The following is a 17,896-nucleotide window of genomic DNA, read 5'->3' as shown; positions in this document are numbered from 1 at the left end:
AGTTGTATTTATTGATAAAAAAGAAAAGATGATAAAAGAGGATAGAATCCATGGATTAGCAATTAGGTTTTAATGGGTGCTCTTCTTATACATGGATCAAGGAATGAAACACAAAGACATTAAATTTGAAAGCTTTACAATTTTTCTAAATATTGTTGCATTTACACTTGTATGCTAAATCATCAAGTTTGAAGTCAAAAATCTAACCGTTTCAAAATTTGGTAAATTCATGGATGAATACAAAGATCCAATTGAAGATAATCCAGAAAAATCATCAAAAATAGCCTCTCCACAAGAAGGTGATATACAATCTGAAGAAGCTTTTTATAAAGCATTAGAAACTTTAAAAAACATTGACAATTTTGAAGATAAATCGTGTTTAGAGTTTTTCGAGAATTTAAAATGTATGATTCTAGATAAAGATTTTCATATTGATCCATCAATTTACGTTGATTCTGACTTTCTCTCGATAATGTTACAAATTTTGCTTGATGGAGTTTTTGGCATTCATTCTAACGTAATAGCAATTATTTGCGAGTTGTCAAAATATGACGAAGTATTAGAATTTCTCAATAACCCAGAATTTTTAAATTATTTTTATGGTTTTGCAACAAATGATGAAAATCCGTTAATTGATGTCAGAGAAATGATTCTAATTCTAGAGAGAATAATTCCTTTAGTTACTGAAGAAGCTGAAATTATAGGTCTCCCAATTGTTCAATTTTGTAAACTTAAATATCCAAATGATGTAATCCCATATTTTATGCAATTGATTGTATCACATCCAGACACAGAGGCTTTTCCGCTGATAATTGATTTTATTAACACGTATTGCACTTTAGATTCGGAAGCAGTTCATCTATTAACAACTATTTTAAAGAATGTTTTAACAAGCAACCCAACACAAGTCTTTTACGTTGTTGAGGAAGGAGATGAAGATAATTTTTTATTAAATCTCATAAATGCAACTTCTCGTGATGACTATGAGAGCTTAAATAACATATTGTCAATGTTTCACGAGCTATTGACCCGTAATTTCTATGAAGTCGAAGGATTATTTTCAGCTATTCTAGATTCTGACATTTTACAGACTGCATTTGGAATATTTCTAGAAGATGAATGCGATGAAGAATATAAATATGTTGCCGCAAGCTTTATTGAACATTGTATGTATAATGATCGATTAAGAGAGTATGTAATCGAAAATATTGATGAAGATACTTTTAACATTCTTCTAAATGGTGTTCATCAATGTCCTCATCAAATGACTAGATCTTTTATCGCTTTAATTTCATTTTATATCCAATATCACCAGTTTCCAGCAGCTCAGTCAGCAGTAGAAAGTGGAATACTCGAACTTATTGATGACTATATCGAAGTGAATGTACAAATAGCTATTCCTTGCCTTAATTCAATTTTTAAAACTTATATTCGGCAGGGACTTGCTAAAGAGATCGTTGACATCATTGAAAATACGGAAATTATGCAGGATTTGAATGATTATACAAGTGAAAATGAAAAGAATGAAGAAGTAGTTGCAAATTTTTTGGATGATTATGATAAACTCTGCAACGTTCTTGAGCAGAATTGATATTAGTAAAAATATTATTGTTTGTATTAAATTTTTTGGAAATGCACTTTTTACAGGCTCAAGATTTTATAAAAAATGTCTGCTGATCCAAGGCTTGCAAACGAAGAAGAGGAGGAAGATTTCAGTGAAGTCAATTGTACATTCGGTTTCTTCGATCCAGTACCAGCAGATGCTATGACAATTAGTGTATTTATGCCAAGATACGTCCCAATTAACAGACTTGAAGTTGCAAGAGCAATTGCATGTCAAAATCGTGTTGGCACTACAATTAAGGAGCAACTTGAAAATGGTATGCCAGGAGATAATTTCTTTGGCTTTAATTCAGTTCTTAATCTCGGTGTTTACAAAGATGTTTTACCAAGCTTTGATGCATTAATTAAATGACTTATTGGTCTTGGTAATCCAGTATTAACACAAGTTCTTACTCAAAACTTGAAAACTACTGGATGGATAATTAATGAACGCGCACGTGGTGTCCCAGATGGTTTAGCACCACATCTTATGTGTGGTCTTTTCAAAGAAATCATGTGGGCTACAGAAGATCTTGATACAGAGGAAGATCGCGCTTCATTCCGTTTCACACACTACATAATGATCAAGAAAGTTCCAATGACAGAAGATGGCTTGGTGTTTCAGAACATAGAAGACGAATTCTTCCACAAAGAATCCCCTGTTAAAGTTGAATTCCAAACTGGAGGCGAAGATGGTGATCTAGATGGCGTTGAATATCATCACATGGTCTTACTCTTTGATCCAGAGGTTGCAAAGAAAGTTCGCGCTCAGCTTAATGAAACGTTTATGATCGATGAGTCTATTTACGAAAATGAAGACACTAAATAAAGTTATTGTTTATTATTATGTGCATCATAGAGAATGTAAACATGAACAGATCGGAATTATAATTCCAAAGATTGTTTTTTCAATTTAAGTAGTATATGTGGACGGGTTTTGTGACTTTTTTTGTAAACGTAAGAATTCATACAATATTGAACGATTTTGTAAGTAATTTTCATACAATCGATAAAATAAATGTATGATTCTTACGCTTTTTATTCTTACGTTTTGAAATAAATCATGATTTAAAAATTTTCAGAATCGTAAGAAATTTTCACAAACCCTTTACATAATGAAGTAAAAAATAAAAAATTTAAAAAATAAATTTTAAAAATTCATGTCTTACATTTTTTGAATAATTTATTTTTTTATTTTGTATGAAATGAGTGTCACAACTAACAATGTTAAAAAAATAGGATTCACAAATGAGGAAATAAAGGATATATTAGAGGAGGCGGGTTATGAAGTTGATAAATATTATTTAAGAAATTGTAAAAAATTCGCAGAGTTTTTAAATGAGTTTGATTATGATGGAAAAATGAATAAAGATGATGTTATAAATTTCTTATATCCCACATCTGAAGAAGAAAAACCTAAAGAACCTGATGTTTTCCCTGAATATTATGAAGAACGGATTAAAGATGATGAATATGATGAAATTGAAAGACTGGAAAAAATAAGAGATGAAATAGATGAAAAAATTAAGGAATTAAGAGAAGTTGAAAAATATAATGAGAATGAAGTAGAGGGTTTAATGAATATCCCAGCTTCAGAATCAGAAGTTCAGAAATCTCATGAAGAAAGATATAAAAATTACTTTTTGGAATCTACTAAAAATTTATTAGATGGTGATATTGACGAAACACTTTCAGAAGAAGGTACTAAATTTATTCGTAAACATAAGCTTCAGTTTATTGACGATGAAGAATACCCCTGTATATTACTTTCACCTCCTCTTGATTCTGAAAAATTCAAAAAAGCATTGAAAAATGTAACATATGCAACAAATACGATTAAGAAAGAAGATCATGATATTTACACAAATTATTATTTAAATAAATGCACAGGTGTTGATAAAGTTTTTGATTTGTTAGATAAAATATCAAAAGAAACAATTGGTACATATAAAATTTTATGTGATTGTGGTTTCATTATTGAAGATACCAATAATGTTTCATATGAAAGAACAGCACCGAAGGAAGACGAAGTGGAAAGGTCTATACCATTCGTTATTAAGAATATAAAAGATATGAAAACTTATAAACATTATATTTATTCATTTATTTCAGAAAAAATGGAAGCAACCCATAAAACATCATCTCATCATTTTATAGCTATTCATACATTCCTTTTCAAAGTTGTGAAATTAAATAAGACAGGAATTAGATTTAATGTATCAGGGTATGCATTCTTGAGTAAATTAAAATGTATTCGTCACGTCGCAGATGATAAAAATTTATGTGTTCTTAATTCATTTTATGGACTTTAGCCCTGGACTTTAAAAAAAATAAACTTTATTTTTATTTATTTTTTAATTTTTATTCTTACATAAATGAACAAAAATGGAACAGCTAAAATGAATGATAATCAAATAAGAGCCGAAGGTAGAAGGTTATTTAAACGCTTCTATAACATTCCTGATGGTGTTAATCCTAAAACTCGTAGAAGTTATTTAAATGAAGCCATAGATGCATATGAAGGATTTGACATTTCATCAGAAAGTGAGAGGTTAGCAAGAATGTTAAACGTTAATATTGATTTTTATTATTGTGACCCTCAACCAGAAGACGTAGACATTAACAAGGTAGACTTTCCATTAGTGGAATCAATAATGATAGATCCAGAATTTGAAACAGTAAATATTTTATTAACACAGAGTCCATGTGGAAAACTTCACGCTGACAGAATAACAGACGTTGAAGCACTCACAGGATATAAAGTTTGCCCCTTTTGCAAAGAAGAAGTATATTCTATCCGTGATGATCCAGAAAGGAAAAACCAAAGAAGATTTTTAAAACATTGTGAGAAATGTAAAGAAAATAATGGAAGATTAATTCAAGACGTTCAATTGCAAAACACACAACAACCATATGCACCACATATCACGAAACAGAAGATATATCAATGGCTATTAGCACATAATTTGCAGGAATATTATAAACCAACAAGATATTATATTACTTTTGACTTCGAAACATTAGAGACTAAAGAAGAACTTCAACTTTCTGAATGTGCAACTTTGAATGCTTACTTAAAACCATTCATGGTATCATCAACTGTCAAAATAAAGCCGCAAAGCGGCGAGGTCGTAGACTGTGATAAAACATATACGAGGAATTTTTGCTTAACTTCAAGTGATTCTTTTATTTCTGATTGGATTGAGTTTTTATTTTCAACCTGTTCATTAGTTGCTAAATCAAATATTGAACAATATGAAGAATTAATGAAGTCACAAACATTAAATGAAAAACAGAAGGAAGTATTTAAAGAACTTCTAGATGAGGAATTCAATAAAGTGAATATCATAGGTTTTAATTCGGGAAAGTTTGATTTAAATTTAATTCTTCGTGATTTAAACACTGCAAAATGGAAAATAAAATCAATGCTGGGTTCATCTTCTCAATTTAAGCAAATCATTGTAAAGAAAACAAACGTTCCATATGAATTGAGATTTATTGACATCAGAAATTATATAGCGGGTGGGACATTAGACCAATTCACTCAAGATTTCGGAAACAATAAATCACGTGTTAAATCCTTTTTCCCTTATCAATTCATCACGTGGGAAAATTACGAAGAAGAATTATATAAAGAGGAACCATTCACGAAAGATTCATTTTATTCAGCATTAACTCAAGAAACTATATCAGATAGTGATTATCAAATATATCTCAATGATGCTAAAAATTTTAAGAATAGATTAGAATATTTTATTCATTATTGCAATAAAGATGTTGAAATTATGATTGACCCAATTGATAAAATTATTGAAGAAACATTTGTTTATAAAATTGACATGCTTCATAATCTTTCTTTATCATCGAATGCATCAATGATTCGTTACGCTTTAGCATATAAAGACTTTAATCCTAACGAAAAATATCCAGAAGAAGAAAATGTGGAATCAAGTTTTGAATTAACGAAAAAGTATTGGAAATATAAAATTGAATCATATAAGAAACAAGATGAAAAAGCAGAAAGGGATACTAAAAATAATGTTTCAATGGATGATTTTCAATACTATCACGATTTAATCCTTTCATCTAAATGCAAAATGTGTGGTAAAGCGTTTACATATGCAAATAAACCAACATTAGATAGAATCGATAATGAAAAACCACATACCAAAGAAAATTGTCAGTTAATGTGTTGTTATTGCAATGTCGTAAAATCAAATAAAGATGAGGATGTTCAACGTTTAAGAATCAATTTAAGAAATTATGCATTAAAAAATAATTTACCAATGACTTTAGATTCAGTTGAAGCTTATCACATTCTCCGTAATGGAATTACTGGTGGTCTATCAAATGTTCAACATCGTGTTAATCTTAAAGGAATCACACACATTAATAAACTTTCATATAGTCCAGAAACTAAAACTGTATCAAATGAGGACACCACCAACATCATGACTCATTTTGTTGGAGTTGACTTTAATTCATTATATCCTTCATCATTTTCATCTAATCCTCATGATTTCATTCAATATACTGACCATAAAATGTATATGCCGGGAAGATTGAATGGTGTTATCATTTGTGATACAGCAACAAAGAAAGCAAAAGCACTGGGAATAATTAGAAAGAAAAATACTTTATTCGTGGGTGAAGTAAAGGGTCACATTGATGAAAAATACATTAATGATTACATAAACTTTTTACCGATAATAAGAAACTTAGATATTATCACAGATGAAAAAACAATTGGCGTTTTATGTATAATTACATGAAATCAAACAATCTACCAGTTGACCAGAACAAGAAAATGAACTCAGTTAGCATCAACACACACCAATATCAACCATTTTCTTCTTATTATCTTTGGTATCTAATAGACAGATTTCATTTTATCATTGATGACATTCAATCAATTTTAACATTTACTAAAAACACTTGTTTTAATGATTTGCGAACGAATTTATGAACGAAAGACAAAAGGCGGAATTAGAAGGAAATAAAGGAAAAAGTTTATTTTGCAAGATTTCACTTAATGGATCATATGGTTACGATGCAATGAATACACAAAATTACGCAAAGACTAAAATAATGAATGCACAGAAGGCACGCGTTGCATGTATGTCAAATAAGTTTAAAAACATAAGAGAAATAGGTGAAGATACGTATCAAGTGATGCTTAAAGATAGATTTTATAGATGTGATACATGTTTACAAGAGGCATTCTTCACTTTAGATAATGCTAAATACTGGTATTTGGTTTTCATTTATGATTTTTGTATAAATGCATGGATGTTAATCGTTTTCATTTCATTGAAGGTGATACTGATTCATCTTTTGGGCAATCGCTGGTGATCCAAGTCTTCCTAACACTCAGCATTTCAAGCAATTGTAACCAATAAACAATTTTATGATAAAAACATTTACAAATTCGCACCTTTTGATTTCTTCTGTTTTGATGAGAAATTTAAACCTAAATTAAAGAATAAAGCTGAAGAAAAAGCACATGAGAAGAAGTTATTGGGTTTAGCAATTGAGAAACAAGGTGATAACATGGTTGCTTTATGCCCTAAGTGTTATACTTCATTCAACGGTTCAATTGATGGAAGTGATTTTAAAAAGATTGCACAAAAAATGAAAGGTGTTAGTTTACGACAAAATAAACAATTAACACTAAAAATTATTTGGATATAATAAATGATAAAGTGATATTTGATGGTCAGAATATTAATTTACAACTTAAAAACGGGTCAATGACTCGCTTAACAATTGGTAAGACTGCATTAACAGGAGCACACACTAAGGCTGTATGTTGTGAAAATGGATGTTGTATGCCATTTATTTAATGAAATGCCACAGAAGAGACAAAAGGAACCGTTAATAATGGTTTTGTACTATGATTCAAAGAGGTGGGCACCCTTAAAACATTTATTTTATTTTTATATAAATGGATAGCACAGATTTAAAAATTTTAATTGATGATTTAGTATTTAATCAAAATTTTCTTGATTATTATGATTTAAAAGCATATCTCCAAAAATATAATAAATATAACGGGTGATGATATGGATTATTATTATTCGTATTATAAAAATGAAATTTTGAAATATCATGATAAAATAATTTCTAAAATTAAAGACAAAATTAAAAATAATGAATATACAAAGGGAAAAACTAAATCACAACTTAAACAGTTGAAAGATTTCAAAAATAAAGTATTAACAGAAGAAGATATTGATGAATTATATAAATTATATAATCCGAGCCACAAAACACCCATGTCCTTCAGACCATAAATGATGCACAAGCTTTAATTTATGATTCATTAGTTAAACCATATTCAGCCCGACTTTTAAATGAAGATCAACTTTTGGAATTCATCCTTCAACATAAACTCGAAGCGGGAAAGTATATCAAACCTTTATATACAGCATATTTAAAACAAATGAATAGAATACATCCAGAATTAATGAAAGGAGGAATGAAATCCAAAATCAAAGCAGATAAAATTAAACCACTTACAACACCAAAACCTCCAACGACAGTAGTACCTCCTCCTTCAGTTAATCCTTCATCATTCACTTTATTATATCCATTTCAAACATTAAAGAAGCAAAAAGATTTTAAAAAGGATTTCAAGATATAGGGTGTCCAAAGGTGTGTTTAGCACAAACCTGAATACTGCGAATAGAAATAAACAAGTTACATATATATAAAGTTTATTTAAATATAATCACCATTGGATTCAATCACGCGTTCGCAGCGATCGATCCAGGCTTGAAAGACACGCTTTAAATCATCATGAGAAAATTGCTCAAATTGCTCTCTTACAAAATTTTCAAGATCATCTGGACTCGCGAATTCGCGTCCTTCAGCTCTCTTTTTTAGCGTGCCGAATAAATAAAAGTCAGAGGGTGCAATATCAGGTGAATAAATTGGGTTTGGAACAACTTTGACATTGTTTTCCACCAAGTAATTCATTACCTTATGACTTTTGTGAACTCTTGAATTATCAAAATGAATTGCAAACTTTTGTTTTTGTTGTTTGGATTTCTCAAACTCATCAGAATTGATAATTTGAGTAAGAACATTGTCAATTAGATACTGAGCATTCATCGTATTAGATTTTTGAAGAATATCAATTGCGATGATGCCATTCACGCCCAAAAAAACCGACAACATAATCATTGGTGTGTCAATTTTTTTCTTCGGGAATGTTTGCGGATTTTCATCCTTCGGGATCCACATGATTTTGGCTTCTGTTGCATATTGAAACCAAGACTCGTCCCCTGTTACTAAAAAGCGAAACTTCTTGGATTGATACGCACCCAATATAGAGAGGAGCTCTTTCGAAGATTGGACTCTAGATTTTTTTTGAACTGAATTAAGGTTGTGCGGAACCCAACGTGTATACGCTAGTTTGTAGTTCAAATAATTGTGCAGATAATAACTGACTGTTGTACGTGGTATCTTTGTCATCTCCTCTATCCTTCTGAGTGATGCTCTTGGGTCTTCATCTAGCGCTTGAAGAATTGCTTTGATTTTTCTTTGATCCGGCAATTTTTTGTCAATTTTTATGATGGGCGCCTTTTTGTTCATGAAGTGATACATCCTAACATGATACGTTACAGTGGAATAGCTAGGAGCATCCATACCGAAGCATTTTACCAATGTCTCGTAGATTTTTTTACAGTCTTTGCATTTTTTGCAAGAGCGAGGATGTTTTCTTTATGATTCATTAAAAAATGAAAAAAATCCCGCCAAAATTTTCCGCGAAACCGCCTCTTGTCTCAAAATTCATTTTATATCCCGGCATGGCGCCAAAATACAACTTACTCATCATATACATATATTCATATTTTTTATTATATATTTATAATCAGCATATATCTCCTTTAATAGTCTCATATAAAGCGCTGTGCTAAACGCACCTTTGGACACCCTATATTAAATAAACCAATTGACCCAAAAATTCAACCGTTAAAGGAAAAATTTAGTCGCCCTTCATTTGCACTATATCCATATTCATACGAAATCGATCATCTGGAATATTCAAAAGGAAACGTTACTTATTTATTTGCCATTAACATTAACACCAGATATTTATATTGCATTCCGGTGAAAGGGAAAACAGAACAGGAAACAAGAAGAGCTATTCAATACTTACTAGATCATGAAAGAGTAGATAATATAAGGGGTGATGGTGATAAAGGATTTCAGGCAGCTATGGCTCATTATTTCCCACAAATTAATTTTTACTTTTCATCCTCTCCATATACGTTTCATAATAAAATAGTTGATGTGGTAATGAGAACTCTTAGAGATGCGTTAGGGGTTAATGGTCAGATATACTGGGATGGAAATCATGACTCCATCATACAACAGTTAGTATATTATTACAATAATACATGGCATAGAACTATAAACATGAAACCAGTGGAAATGAAAAATGATATTTCAAAAGAATGGGAATATATTAGAAAGCAAATGGAAAGGTTAAATGATGTTAAACGTGAACAAATTAATTCGGGGCTCATGAATTTTAAACAGGGAATAAAGTTTTTAATTCATCTCGATTATGGAAAAACTGATAAATCAATGACAAAAAGAAGACGAAGATTTGACACAATAGCTGAATTTGTTAGATATATTAACGGCAATGCATTAGTTGAAGTTGACAATAAATTAATAGAAATTCCGATTTATTTTATTACTCCATTATATTTAAATAATATTTAATTTTTTTATTTCGTAAGAAAATGAGTGACAACAAAGCAGTCAAGAGTCCAGACAATGAATATAAAAAGAAACTAAACAGAATTAAATCAAAAATATGCTATTACAAAAAGAAGTCGCAATGTGGTGGGGTTGAAAACGATAAAGAAATAATCGAAAAATTAGAAACTTACCGTTCAATCATTAAACTGAGTGAAGCAAAAATAAAAGAATTTAATAGAATAAATAAATTGATTGGAAGAGATGAATTTAATAAAGATGAATTTTTAAACTCAATCCAAATTTAATTTTTATTCCTCTTTGACAACATCTCTCTTTCCATCATTACTACATAACCACATTTTCTCAATTTTAGTGGTTTGTTATTTTTAACATGTTCTTGCATCATTTTTATCATTTCCTCCCTTGTTATGATTCGTGGTAAATTTTGAGCTTGTGGGGTATTCATTTATGATAAAAATAAAAATTTGTTATCACTTATTTTATCGTTAATGTTTTTAGGTTATTCAATAATTAATTATTTTTGAATAACTGGGAAATAAATTTACGTCAAATATGTAATTTATAAAATCTTATGTCGACAGGCTACGTAGCACAGTGGTCTAAGGTGGTGTTATGGAGGGGTCGGGGTCTGTGGTTCGAACCGCGACAGCGCCGTATTTTCTTATTTTCTTTGTTTGTCTTGTTTGTCGTGAATAAAAAGTGTCATAAAAGTGCTCTATCTTCCACGGGAATAAATAAAAAATTTACTTTATTTCTTCTTTATTTCTTCTTTATTTCTTTATTCCCGTGGAAGAAGGGTTTTGCTGTTTTTTCTCAGCCAAAATCAATGATTTTTTCATTTTTGGATCATTTACGCTCATTACGAAGAAGTCTTGACAAAATATTTACGAAGAATTCATGAAAATTCATGAGGTGAAAAAAGAGGGTGAAAAAACAGGTGAGATCTCACCTCTTCACCTAAACATTATTTTTGGATCATTTACGCTCATGTTTGACAAAACATATACATTCATTACGATGAAGAAGTCATGACAAAACATATACGATGAAGAAATCATGACAAATCATTTACGTAAACATTTATTTCCTGTGATGTTGTCTAAATGTCATGTTGTCTCATTTTTTCAGAAAAGTTAAATAACCGAGTGACACTGAGTGACATAGTGACACCTTCAGTTCTTCAAAAATAATTAATTATTGAATGACCTGAAAACATTAACGTAACCATTAACGTAACCATTAACGTAACCATTAACGTAAACATTTATTTCTGCAGTTCATCCATTACTTCATTACCTAATTAATTACAGACATAAAATATATTTAGTTCATTCAATAAATGCGGTACCATGCAAATACAGTCATAAATGGTGGCATATAATCTTTACCCAAGCCTGTTGGATTTGTTGTGAAAGTATGGACATGATTTCCTCCTGGTTCAGTTGGTCGAAAAGTCTTTTTTGCTGAATGGTTATAATCTGGAGATAAAACATCATAGCCAGCATAATATTCTGAGTTGTATAATGGGTGGTCTCTTAATGAGTGACTATGGTCGCCAGAAAAGTTTGTAGTTCCCGTATGAGTGTGCGGGGGTAAGTTTGCTTCTTTAATTTTCTTCGAACCTCCTGTTTCCTTTGAACTGTTAGCACAGTATAAGAATTTATCTACAATCTGCTTCCACGTACCGAAACCCAGAACTGTTGCTGGATTTGTTGAGTTCATTGATGTATATATTGAACCAATGGGATAAATCATCTCAAGAATTGTATTTAATCCATTATGAATATTGAATTTATTATATAATATTGAATTTGGGTGAGTATTTAAAACTGGTCTTGTTATCAATATTAACGTATTATTTTTGAAAATTGCTTTTCTAACATCTTGAAATTTTGTGATTTCAGACCAGTTTCTTCCATCACTACTGATATTTACTAAATCACCACATCCTAAAGCAATGAAATACCCATCAATATAAAATAAATTAGTAAATCTATAATTTCGAGTAAGTTTTGGAGTGAATGAATAAACCAATTCCCAATTTGATAAATCCTGTGATAAATAAATATGTCTGTTATAACTTACAGGATATGAATAGACCATTTCACCTGAAACGAGAACATAAACATTTGATCCATAACATAAAGCTTCAATGTCTCCATCAGCTTGAAAAATTTGTTCAAATTGACCTTGTGGTATTGAAGATGATCTATAAATTTTATCATTTTGTAGGATAAAATACATGTTGTTAATGTAATACCACTTACTTGTATAATCAATTTCCAAATCTGATGACATCATACTAAACATATAATAATTTATCCCATCCTCACTAATGAAAATTTGATTGACTTCATAAATTAGTACCCATTTATTATTAACGCATCTAATAGGATTATTTGGATATTTAAATTTAGCATCTTGATTTAAATTACATTTGAACCATTGGATACAATCGAATGAATAACAAGGGTAAAAATCATCTTCAACCCTTATCATTCCCATAAATTTACCGTTATTATATTCAACATATAAAATTCTTGGATTAATGATTGGCTTTCGTGTATCAGGATTCAAAACAGATGGAGTAAATGATTCATAGTTTTTAAAATCATTTGTTTTAAAATAATAAAGCACTCCAGCTGTATAAAATAAATACATGGTCACTCCATCGAAACATATCCATTCAAAAGAATCTATATCAAAGGTTTTATCTGATGATTTCATAAAATTTAAAAATGGTGGAGTAAAATAGACCTCTGATTGTTTTATTTCTTCATTAACAAATGATATATTAGCTTTCTTATTTAACTCACTTACCACATATTCCTTATCTGCCTTCTTCTCTAACTCATTGTTAACATAAGTTTTATCTGCTTTAAGGTCTAAACATTCTGAAACCCATCCTGTATCAGCTTTAGTTTTAAGAATCTTCGATGTCCGTTCATGATACCATTCAACCCTTTCTATAATTTCATTATCTTTTTCATTAACATATTCCTTATCTGCCTTCTTCATTAATTCACTAGCCACAAGTCCCTTATCTGCTTTCTCCTCTAACTCACTGTTGACATATTCCTTATCTGCTTCTTCATTATGTCATTTAGGAAACCTTTTATGAATTCCTCATTTAAATTAAATCTTCCAATCTTCAAAACTTTAGGAAATGCATTTAATGCGTAATATCTTTGTTCTTCTGGTGGAATTGATGTTATATCATCCGTTATTCCTTTAATTTTTGAATTCATAAATAAAATTTCTTTTATATTTGATATCACTGCACCACCTTTGCAAACGAATTCGAAATGGTCATTTTTCAATACTATCTCCAAATCTCCATATTTCAACATTTGCGTTTGTTCTGCCGTCTTTGAATTATATGCATATATGGCGTATGTAATGGTCTGTGCCTTAAGTTGTTGTGGTTGCTGTTGTTTAATCATTTATTATGATTTAAAAATAAATATTTAATCCGTTATCTCATCACCTATTTTTTATTTGAAATTGCCATAATATTTCATTCATGAATTCTAAATCACAATCAAATAGGTCAGTTATTCTAAATTTAATATTTGATAAATCTTTTGAATGAAGAATAAATGAATTCCCGGATAATTGAAACGGATATGATAAAGAAAATGTGTTTAAGTTGATGGATAAAATGTTTTGTATTGATGGGTAAGAGTTAGGGTCTAATGTTTGATGTGAAAATCTCATTGGGGTATTAACTTTATCACATTTGATTAAAATGAAATTGGAACCAGTGTCAGAATACAAAACATCCCCAACATCTTTTTCAAAATTTAATATCCCCAACAATGAACGAAGATGAGGAGTACAAAATTTAATTTTCAGCGGAAATTTAATAAGGTTATTTATTTCATCAAGTTCAAAAAGTTTATCAGGTTTTGATTTAAAATTTTCTTCATACCATATGATAAATGATTCATTTAAATAACTTAAAATCATGTTAATATCCCATTTCGTTATCACATTATTTATATACATATCATATGTTTTTTCAAGGTCATCTTTAATAAATGATATATAATCTGAAGGGTCTAAAAGAATGGGATTAAATTTACCACTCACAGAAACGAGAGTAACATTATAAATTCCGCTAACTGTTAAATTTAATTCACAGCTATTATTCGAAATAATATTGATAATTGACATTTTTTATTACGATTAAAAATATGGTAAAGCGTTATTTTCCAGTGATAAATAAAACTAGAATAAGATTACCTCAAGAATTCATAAATTCAACGAATAAGAAATTCATTCATGTTATAAATTTTAGTGTTTTCAGAAAATATGAGTCAATGTCATATTCATCATCGGGTTATATTTCACTTCATTCAAATTTAGTTCAATCAAACCCATATAATGACCATTTCATAAGATTTTCAGATGGTATTAAAAATGTAATTGATAGATTAAAATATGAACAGATTGACAATATCGAATTTTTGGAATTTTGGTTTAAATATCCTGATGGAAAAAAGATTGAAGTTAAAGATAAAGCTGATACTATAACAAAAACAATTACAATGACCGATCCAGATAGTGGGGAACAAAAAGAAATAAAACAAACGATAGAAACTGGTGAAAGGTCAATTATTATTAATTATGATTCAAAGGATTATTATTCAATAATGTTAATGCTTGAATATTAAATGGCCTTAACAAAGAATTTTTCAAGTGATATTTTATATTCATCAACTATTTTATTATAAATATCATTATATGTTAAATGAAGTTCGGTTGTTGTTCCGTTCTTTGATATCTTAATTGTGCTAATATCCTTTATAGGATTTATTTTTGCAACTGTTCCGCAGCATGAAACCTCATCATCTATGAAAAATTGAATCTTAACGTCTGAATCTTGAACATCACAAAGAATGGCGATAATGTGAATTAATGATTCATAAGGTAAAATAATTAAACCGGATTGATCAATTAAATTTATTATTGAATCATAATTATCAGTTATTATATCACGGTAAATTTTCATTAATTCAGAATTAATGTCTATTTTATATGGCGTATTGCGACTGTAATCGTAGATTCCTGAGTTCTCGATGTTTGATGAAAGAGGTGGGGGGTATGTTGGATATGTGGGAATTTCAACAGGTTCTTTACCGGGTTCAGATAAAATGATTGGGTCTTCATCTTCTTTATTTTCCTCCTCATTCTTTGGTAAGTCACGAGTTAATAAATTTGGTTGAGTTGCTGACTTTGTTAATTCAGGGCTAACATTAACTTTAACATTTTGAATAATTCGTGATTTATCATCATTTACGTTATAACCAACCGTAATCTCTGCTTTTGCGTTTGTGTTCTTTTGACTTGTGAAACGTCTTCTCATTTATAATTGAATAAAAAAAGAAAAATATATTTAAAGTTTTATTTAGTTGTTACGGTAATATCCCAAGGTTCATCATTGTTTGCTTATACTTTCTTTGTAACTGCACCAATTATGTTATTGATATTGCTTTGAGTTTCTTCCAGTCTTATTTTATCATTTACAATATCTTTAATCATTTCATTACATGCATTCTTAAAACCATCTGATTTTTCTAATTTACGTCTATCACTTTCTTTAATTAAATCAAAGTTATAACCTTGTTGAGAATAAAGTGGTTTCTTTATCAATTCCTTGAACGCTTCTGAAAGTGAAGATGAAGAAATTCTTGCCACTTGAATTGGTTTAAATTCTGCTTTCATTGCTTCTTTCTGTTCATTGAACACTGGATCGAATAAAGCAACTTTAAAGAATTTCTTAGCTGGAATTTCAGGTCTCAAATTTGCATATTGACCATCAAACTGATTAACATATCGTGGTAATCCATCCGGTCCCTCTTCAACAGCGTTTAATTCTTCATTGAAATAAGAATATGGAATAAGATGGTATGAATACATTGGACCATGTTCACCTTCTCCAATGTATTGTTTAACAGCTTTTCCATTTTCATCAAATTGCATAGGATAACATTCATTATATGCTTTACGTTTAGGATAATCAGATACAGTTAATTTATACCCATTTATGACTTTAATATTACCTTGACCATCAGTAACGAAAACTTCATTTATACCATCAGGTTTTCCATTTGGACCCGTAATGTCTGCTTCGTGTGCTTCCCAATTTGGACCGTGACGTTTGGCATATGCTTGAGCTTCTGGTAATGTTAAAACGTTTCTCATTTGTTTAACATCTTTTTGAAGACCGGCAACAATATGAACTAATTCTTTCATTCCGTCTGGAACTTTCATAGTTCTATTATATGCACCCTTTTTGTTTGTCCCTTGTTTTAATGGAACCTGTAGAAGATTTGCTATTTCTGTCATGTTTAATTATAAATAAAAAAATAAAAATTAATTATAAAAAGTTAATCAAATTTAACACCTCCTTTATTTAAATCAACTATTATTTTTCCATGTTCACCTAATTGCTGATATTGTGTGTAAAGTTCATTAATGCTCATTGGTAAATTCACTTGATAAAGCATAACGTTCAACTGTTGACGACTAAACCCACTGAAAATGAAAAGTGTTGATAGATTTGATTTAATGTTTGTGCTTAATGCTTTGAAGTATTGAACAGCCATGAAGAATGAACACTGAATGTGTCGACATTGAGTTAATAACTGATTAAAATATGATTTCTCATTTGTTATTAGTTTTGATTTCACTGCATCATCTAGAAAAATGAGTGAATGCAAAAATTCTCTATCAAAATTTGAAATAGAAAGTGTTTCAAATAATTCATCCCGTTGTTTATCAATAATTTTATCCTCTAATCCTTGCTTCTTGATTGTATTATATAATTCTTTATACATTAAAAAGTTTTTTTAAATAATCTTCTGCTTCTTCTTGTGATAAATAAATAATTGGAATTTTGATTAAATGCTTTAAAGATTCAAATGTATCATCTGAAGGTGAACCTGAACGGTTGATATAAATTAACACATGTGAATGGGGGGAAGTGTTAGCAATAATGATAATTTGTTTTAATATCGTTAATGTTTTACCTTTATTTTGTTTACCAATTGCTGCAGTGATTGAATTTAAGTAACATTCAGAATATGGAATTTTCATTAATTTTTCCTTAGATAGAGCATTTCTATTATCACTCAATGCTTCATTAATCATATCATCTACGTATGTATTATATACTCCCGCTAATTCTTCATAAGGGGTGAATGAATTTAAATCCATTTAATCAAAAATAAATTTATAATTTTATACATTTCTATTCATCAATATTTCATCATATGAACTTCTATACTGTGGTGGTGTACCTGTTGGATGATATTTCAAACCTTCATCCGGTGTCCATGTCCAATATGTAGTCCTAGTAAACCAAACCTGAGGAGGATTTGTCACCTTTGAACAGTAAGTGTCATTTTCTCCCTGAATGATTGGATAAGCTTTCACTTGTACTGTAACTTGTGAGTTGAAAGTTTCTAATCCATCAAAGAATATACCCGCTCCATCACGTTGAACTGGAATAGTGCATAAGAATGAAGTTTGGTCTTTCCATGTTCTAGCTAAT

The 17,896-nt window shown here is 29.8% G+C and overlaps 7 protein-coding genes and 2 pseudogenes across 9 annotated transcripts, besides 3 other annotated features; 5 read left to right on the top strand and 4 right to left on the bottom strand.

The window, feature by feature from the left end:
- Positions 1 to 6: 6 nt before the first annotated feature.
- TVAGG3_0603310 (armadillo (ARM) repeat-containing protein family) lies at positions 7 to 1,597 on the top strand (the record flags this gene model as incomplete). Its single annotated transcript, XM_001317566.1, has 1 exon — positions 230 to 1,591. The coding sequence occupies one exon, from the start codon at positions 230 to 232 to the stop codon at positions 1,589 to 1,591; it is 1,362 nt and encodes a 453-aa protein (XP_001317601.1).
- Positions 1,598 to 1,666: 69 nt separating this feature from the next.
- On the top strand, positions 1,667 to 1,975 carry TVAGG3_0603300 (BRCA2 and CDKN1A interacting protein family; the record flags this gene model as incomplete). Its single annotated transcript, XM_001317565.1, has 1 exon — positions 1,667 to 1,975. The coding sequence occupies one exon, from the start codon at positions 1,667 to 1,669 to the stop codon at positions 1,973 to 1,975; it is 309 nt and encodes a 102-aa protein (XP_001317600.1).
- Positions 1,976 to 2,092: 117 nt separating this feature from the next.
- On the top strand, positions 2,093 to 2,431 carry TVAGG3_0603290 (BCP1 family; the record flags this gene model as incomplete). The annotated part of the gene is made up of 1 exon (XM_001317564.1): positions 2,093 to 2,431. The coding sequence occupies one exon, from the start codon at positions 2,093 to 2,095 to the stop codon at positions 2,429 to 2,431; it is 339 nt and encodes a 112-aa protein (XP_001317599.1).
- A 287-nt stretch (positions 2,432 to 2,718) lies between these two features.
- Positions 2,719 to 3,156: a mobile genetic element.
- An 821-nt stretch (positions 3,157 to 3,977) lies between these two features.
- Positions 3,978 to 4,840, top strand: TVAGG3_0603270 (uncharacterized protein; the record flags this gene model as incomplete). The annotated part of the gene is made up of 1 exon (XM_051239812.1): positions 3,978 to 4,840. A coding segment is annotated over one exon (863 nt), but the record flags the coding sequence as incomplete, so codon positions are not given.
- Positions 4,841 to 5,027: 187 nt separating this feature from the next.
- Positions 5,028 to 5,635, top strand: TVAGG3_0603260 (uncharacterized protein; the record flags this gene model as incomplete). Its single annotated transcript, XM_051239811.1, has 1 exon — positions 5,028 to 5,635. A coding segment is annotated over one exon (608 nt), but the record flags the coding sequence as incomplete, so codon positions are not given.
- A 2,607-nt stretch (positions 5,636 to 8,242) lies between these two features.
- Positions 8,243 to 9,544: a mobile genetic element.
- On the bottom strand, positions 8,323 to 9,448 carry TVAGG3_0603250 (annotated as a pseudogene). The gene has a single exon. A coding segment is annotated over exon 1 (1,126 nt).
- Positions 9,545 to 9,600: 56 nt separating the features above from the next.
- Positions 9,601 to 17,896: part of a mobile genetic element that runs on past the window's edge.
- TVAGG3_0603230 lies at positions 12,606 to 13,586 on the bottom strand (annotated as a pseudogene). The gene has a single exon. A coding segment is annotated over exon 1 (981 nt).
- Positions 15,011 to 15,706, bottom strand: TVAGG3_0603220 (uncharacterized protein; the record flags this gene model as incomplete). The annotated part of the gene is made up of 1 exon (XM_051239810.1): positions 15,011 to 15,706. One exon carries the CDS (start codon positions 15,704 to 15,706, stop codon positions 15,011 to 15,013), a length of 696 nt encoding a protein of 231 aa, XP_051097634.1.
- Positions 15,926 to 16,689, bottom strand: TVAGG3_0603210 (uncharacterized protein; the record flags this gene model as incomplete). The annotated part of the gene is made up of 1 exon (XM_051239809.1): positions 15,926 to 16,689. A coding segment is annotated over one exon (764 nt), but the record flags the coding sequence as incomplete, so codon positions are not given.

The sequence above is a fragment of the Trichomonas vaginalis genome, chromosome II (assembly GCF_026262505.1).
Source record: "Trichomonas vaginalis G3 chromosome II, whole genome shotgun sequence".
In the NCBI taxonomy this organism is placed as follows: Eukaryota; Parabasalia; order Trichomonadida; family Trichomonadidae; genus Trichomonas; species Trichomonas vaginalis.
The sequence above is the reverse complement of the archived record's forward strand: the minus strand, read 5'-3'. Positions and strand labels throughout refer to the sequence as shown.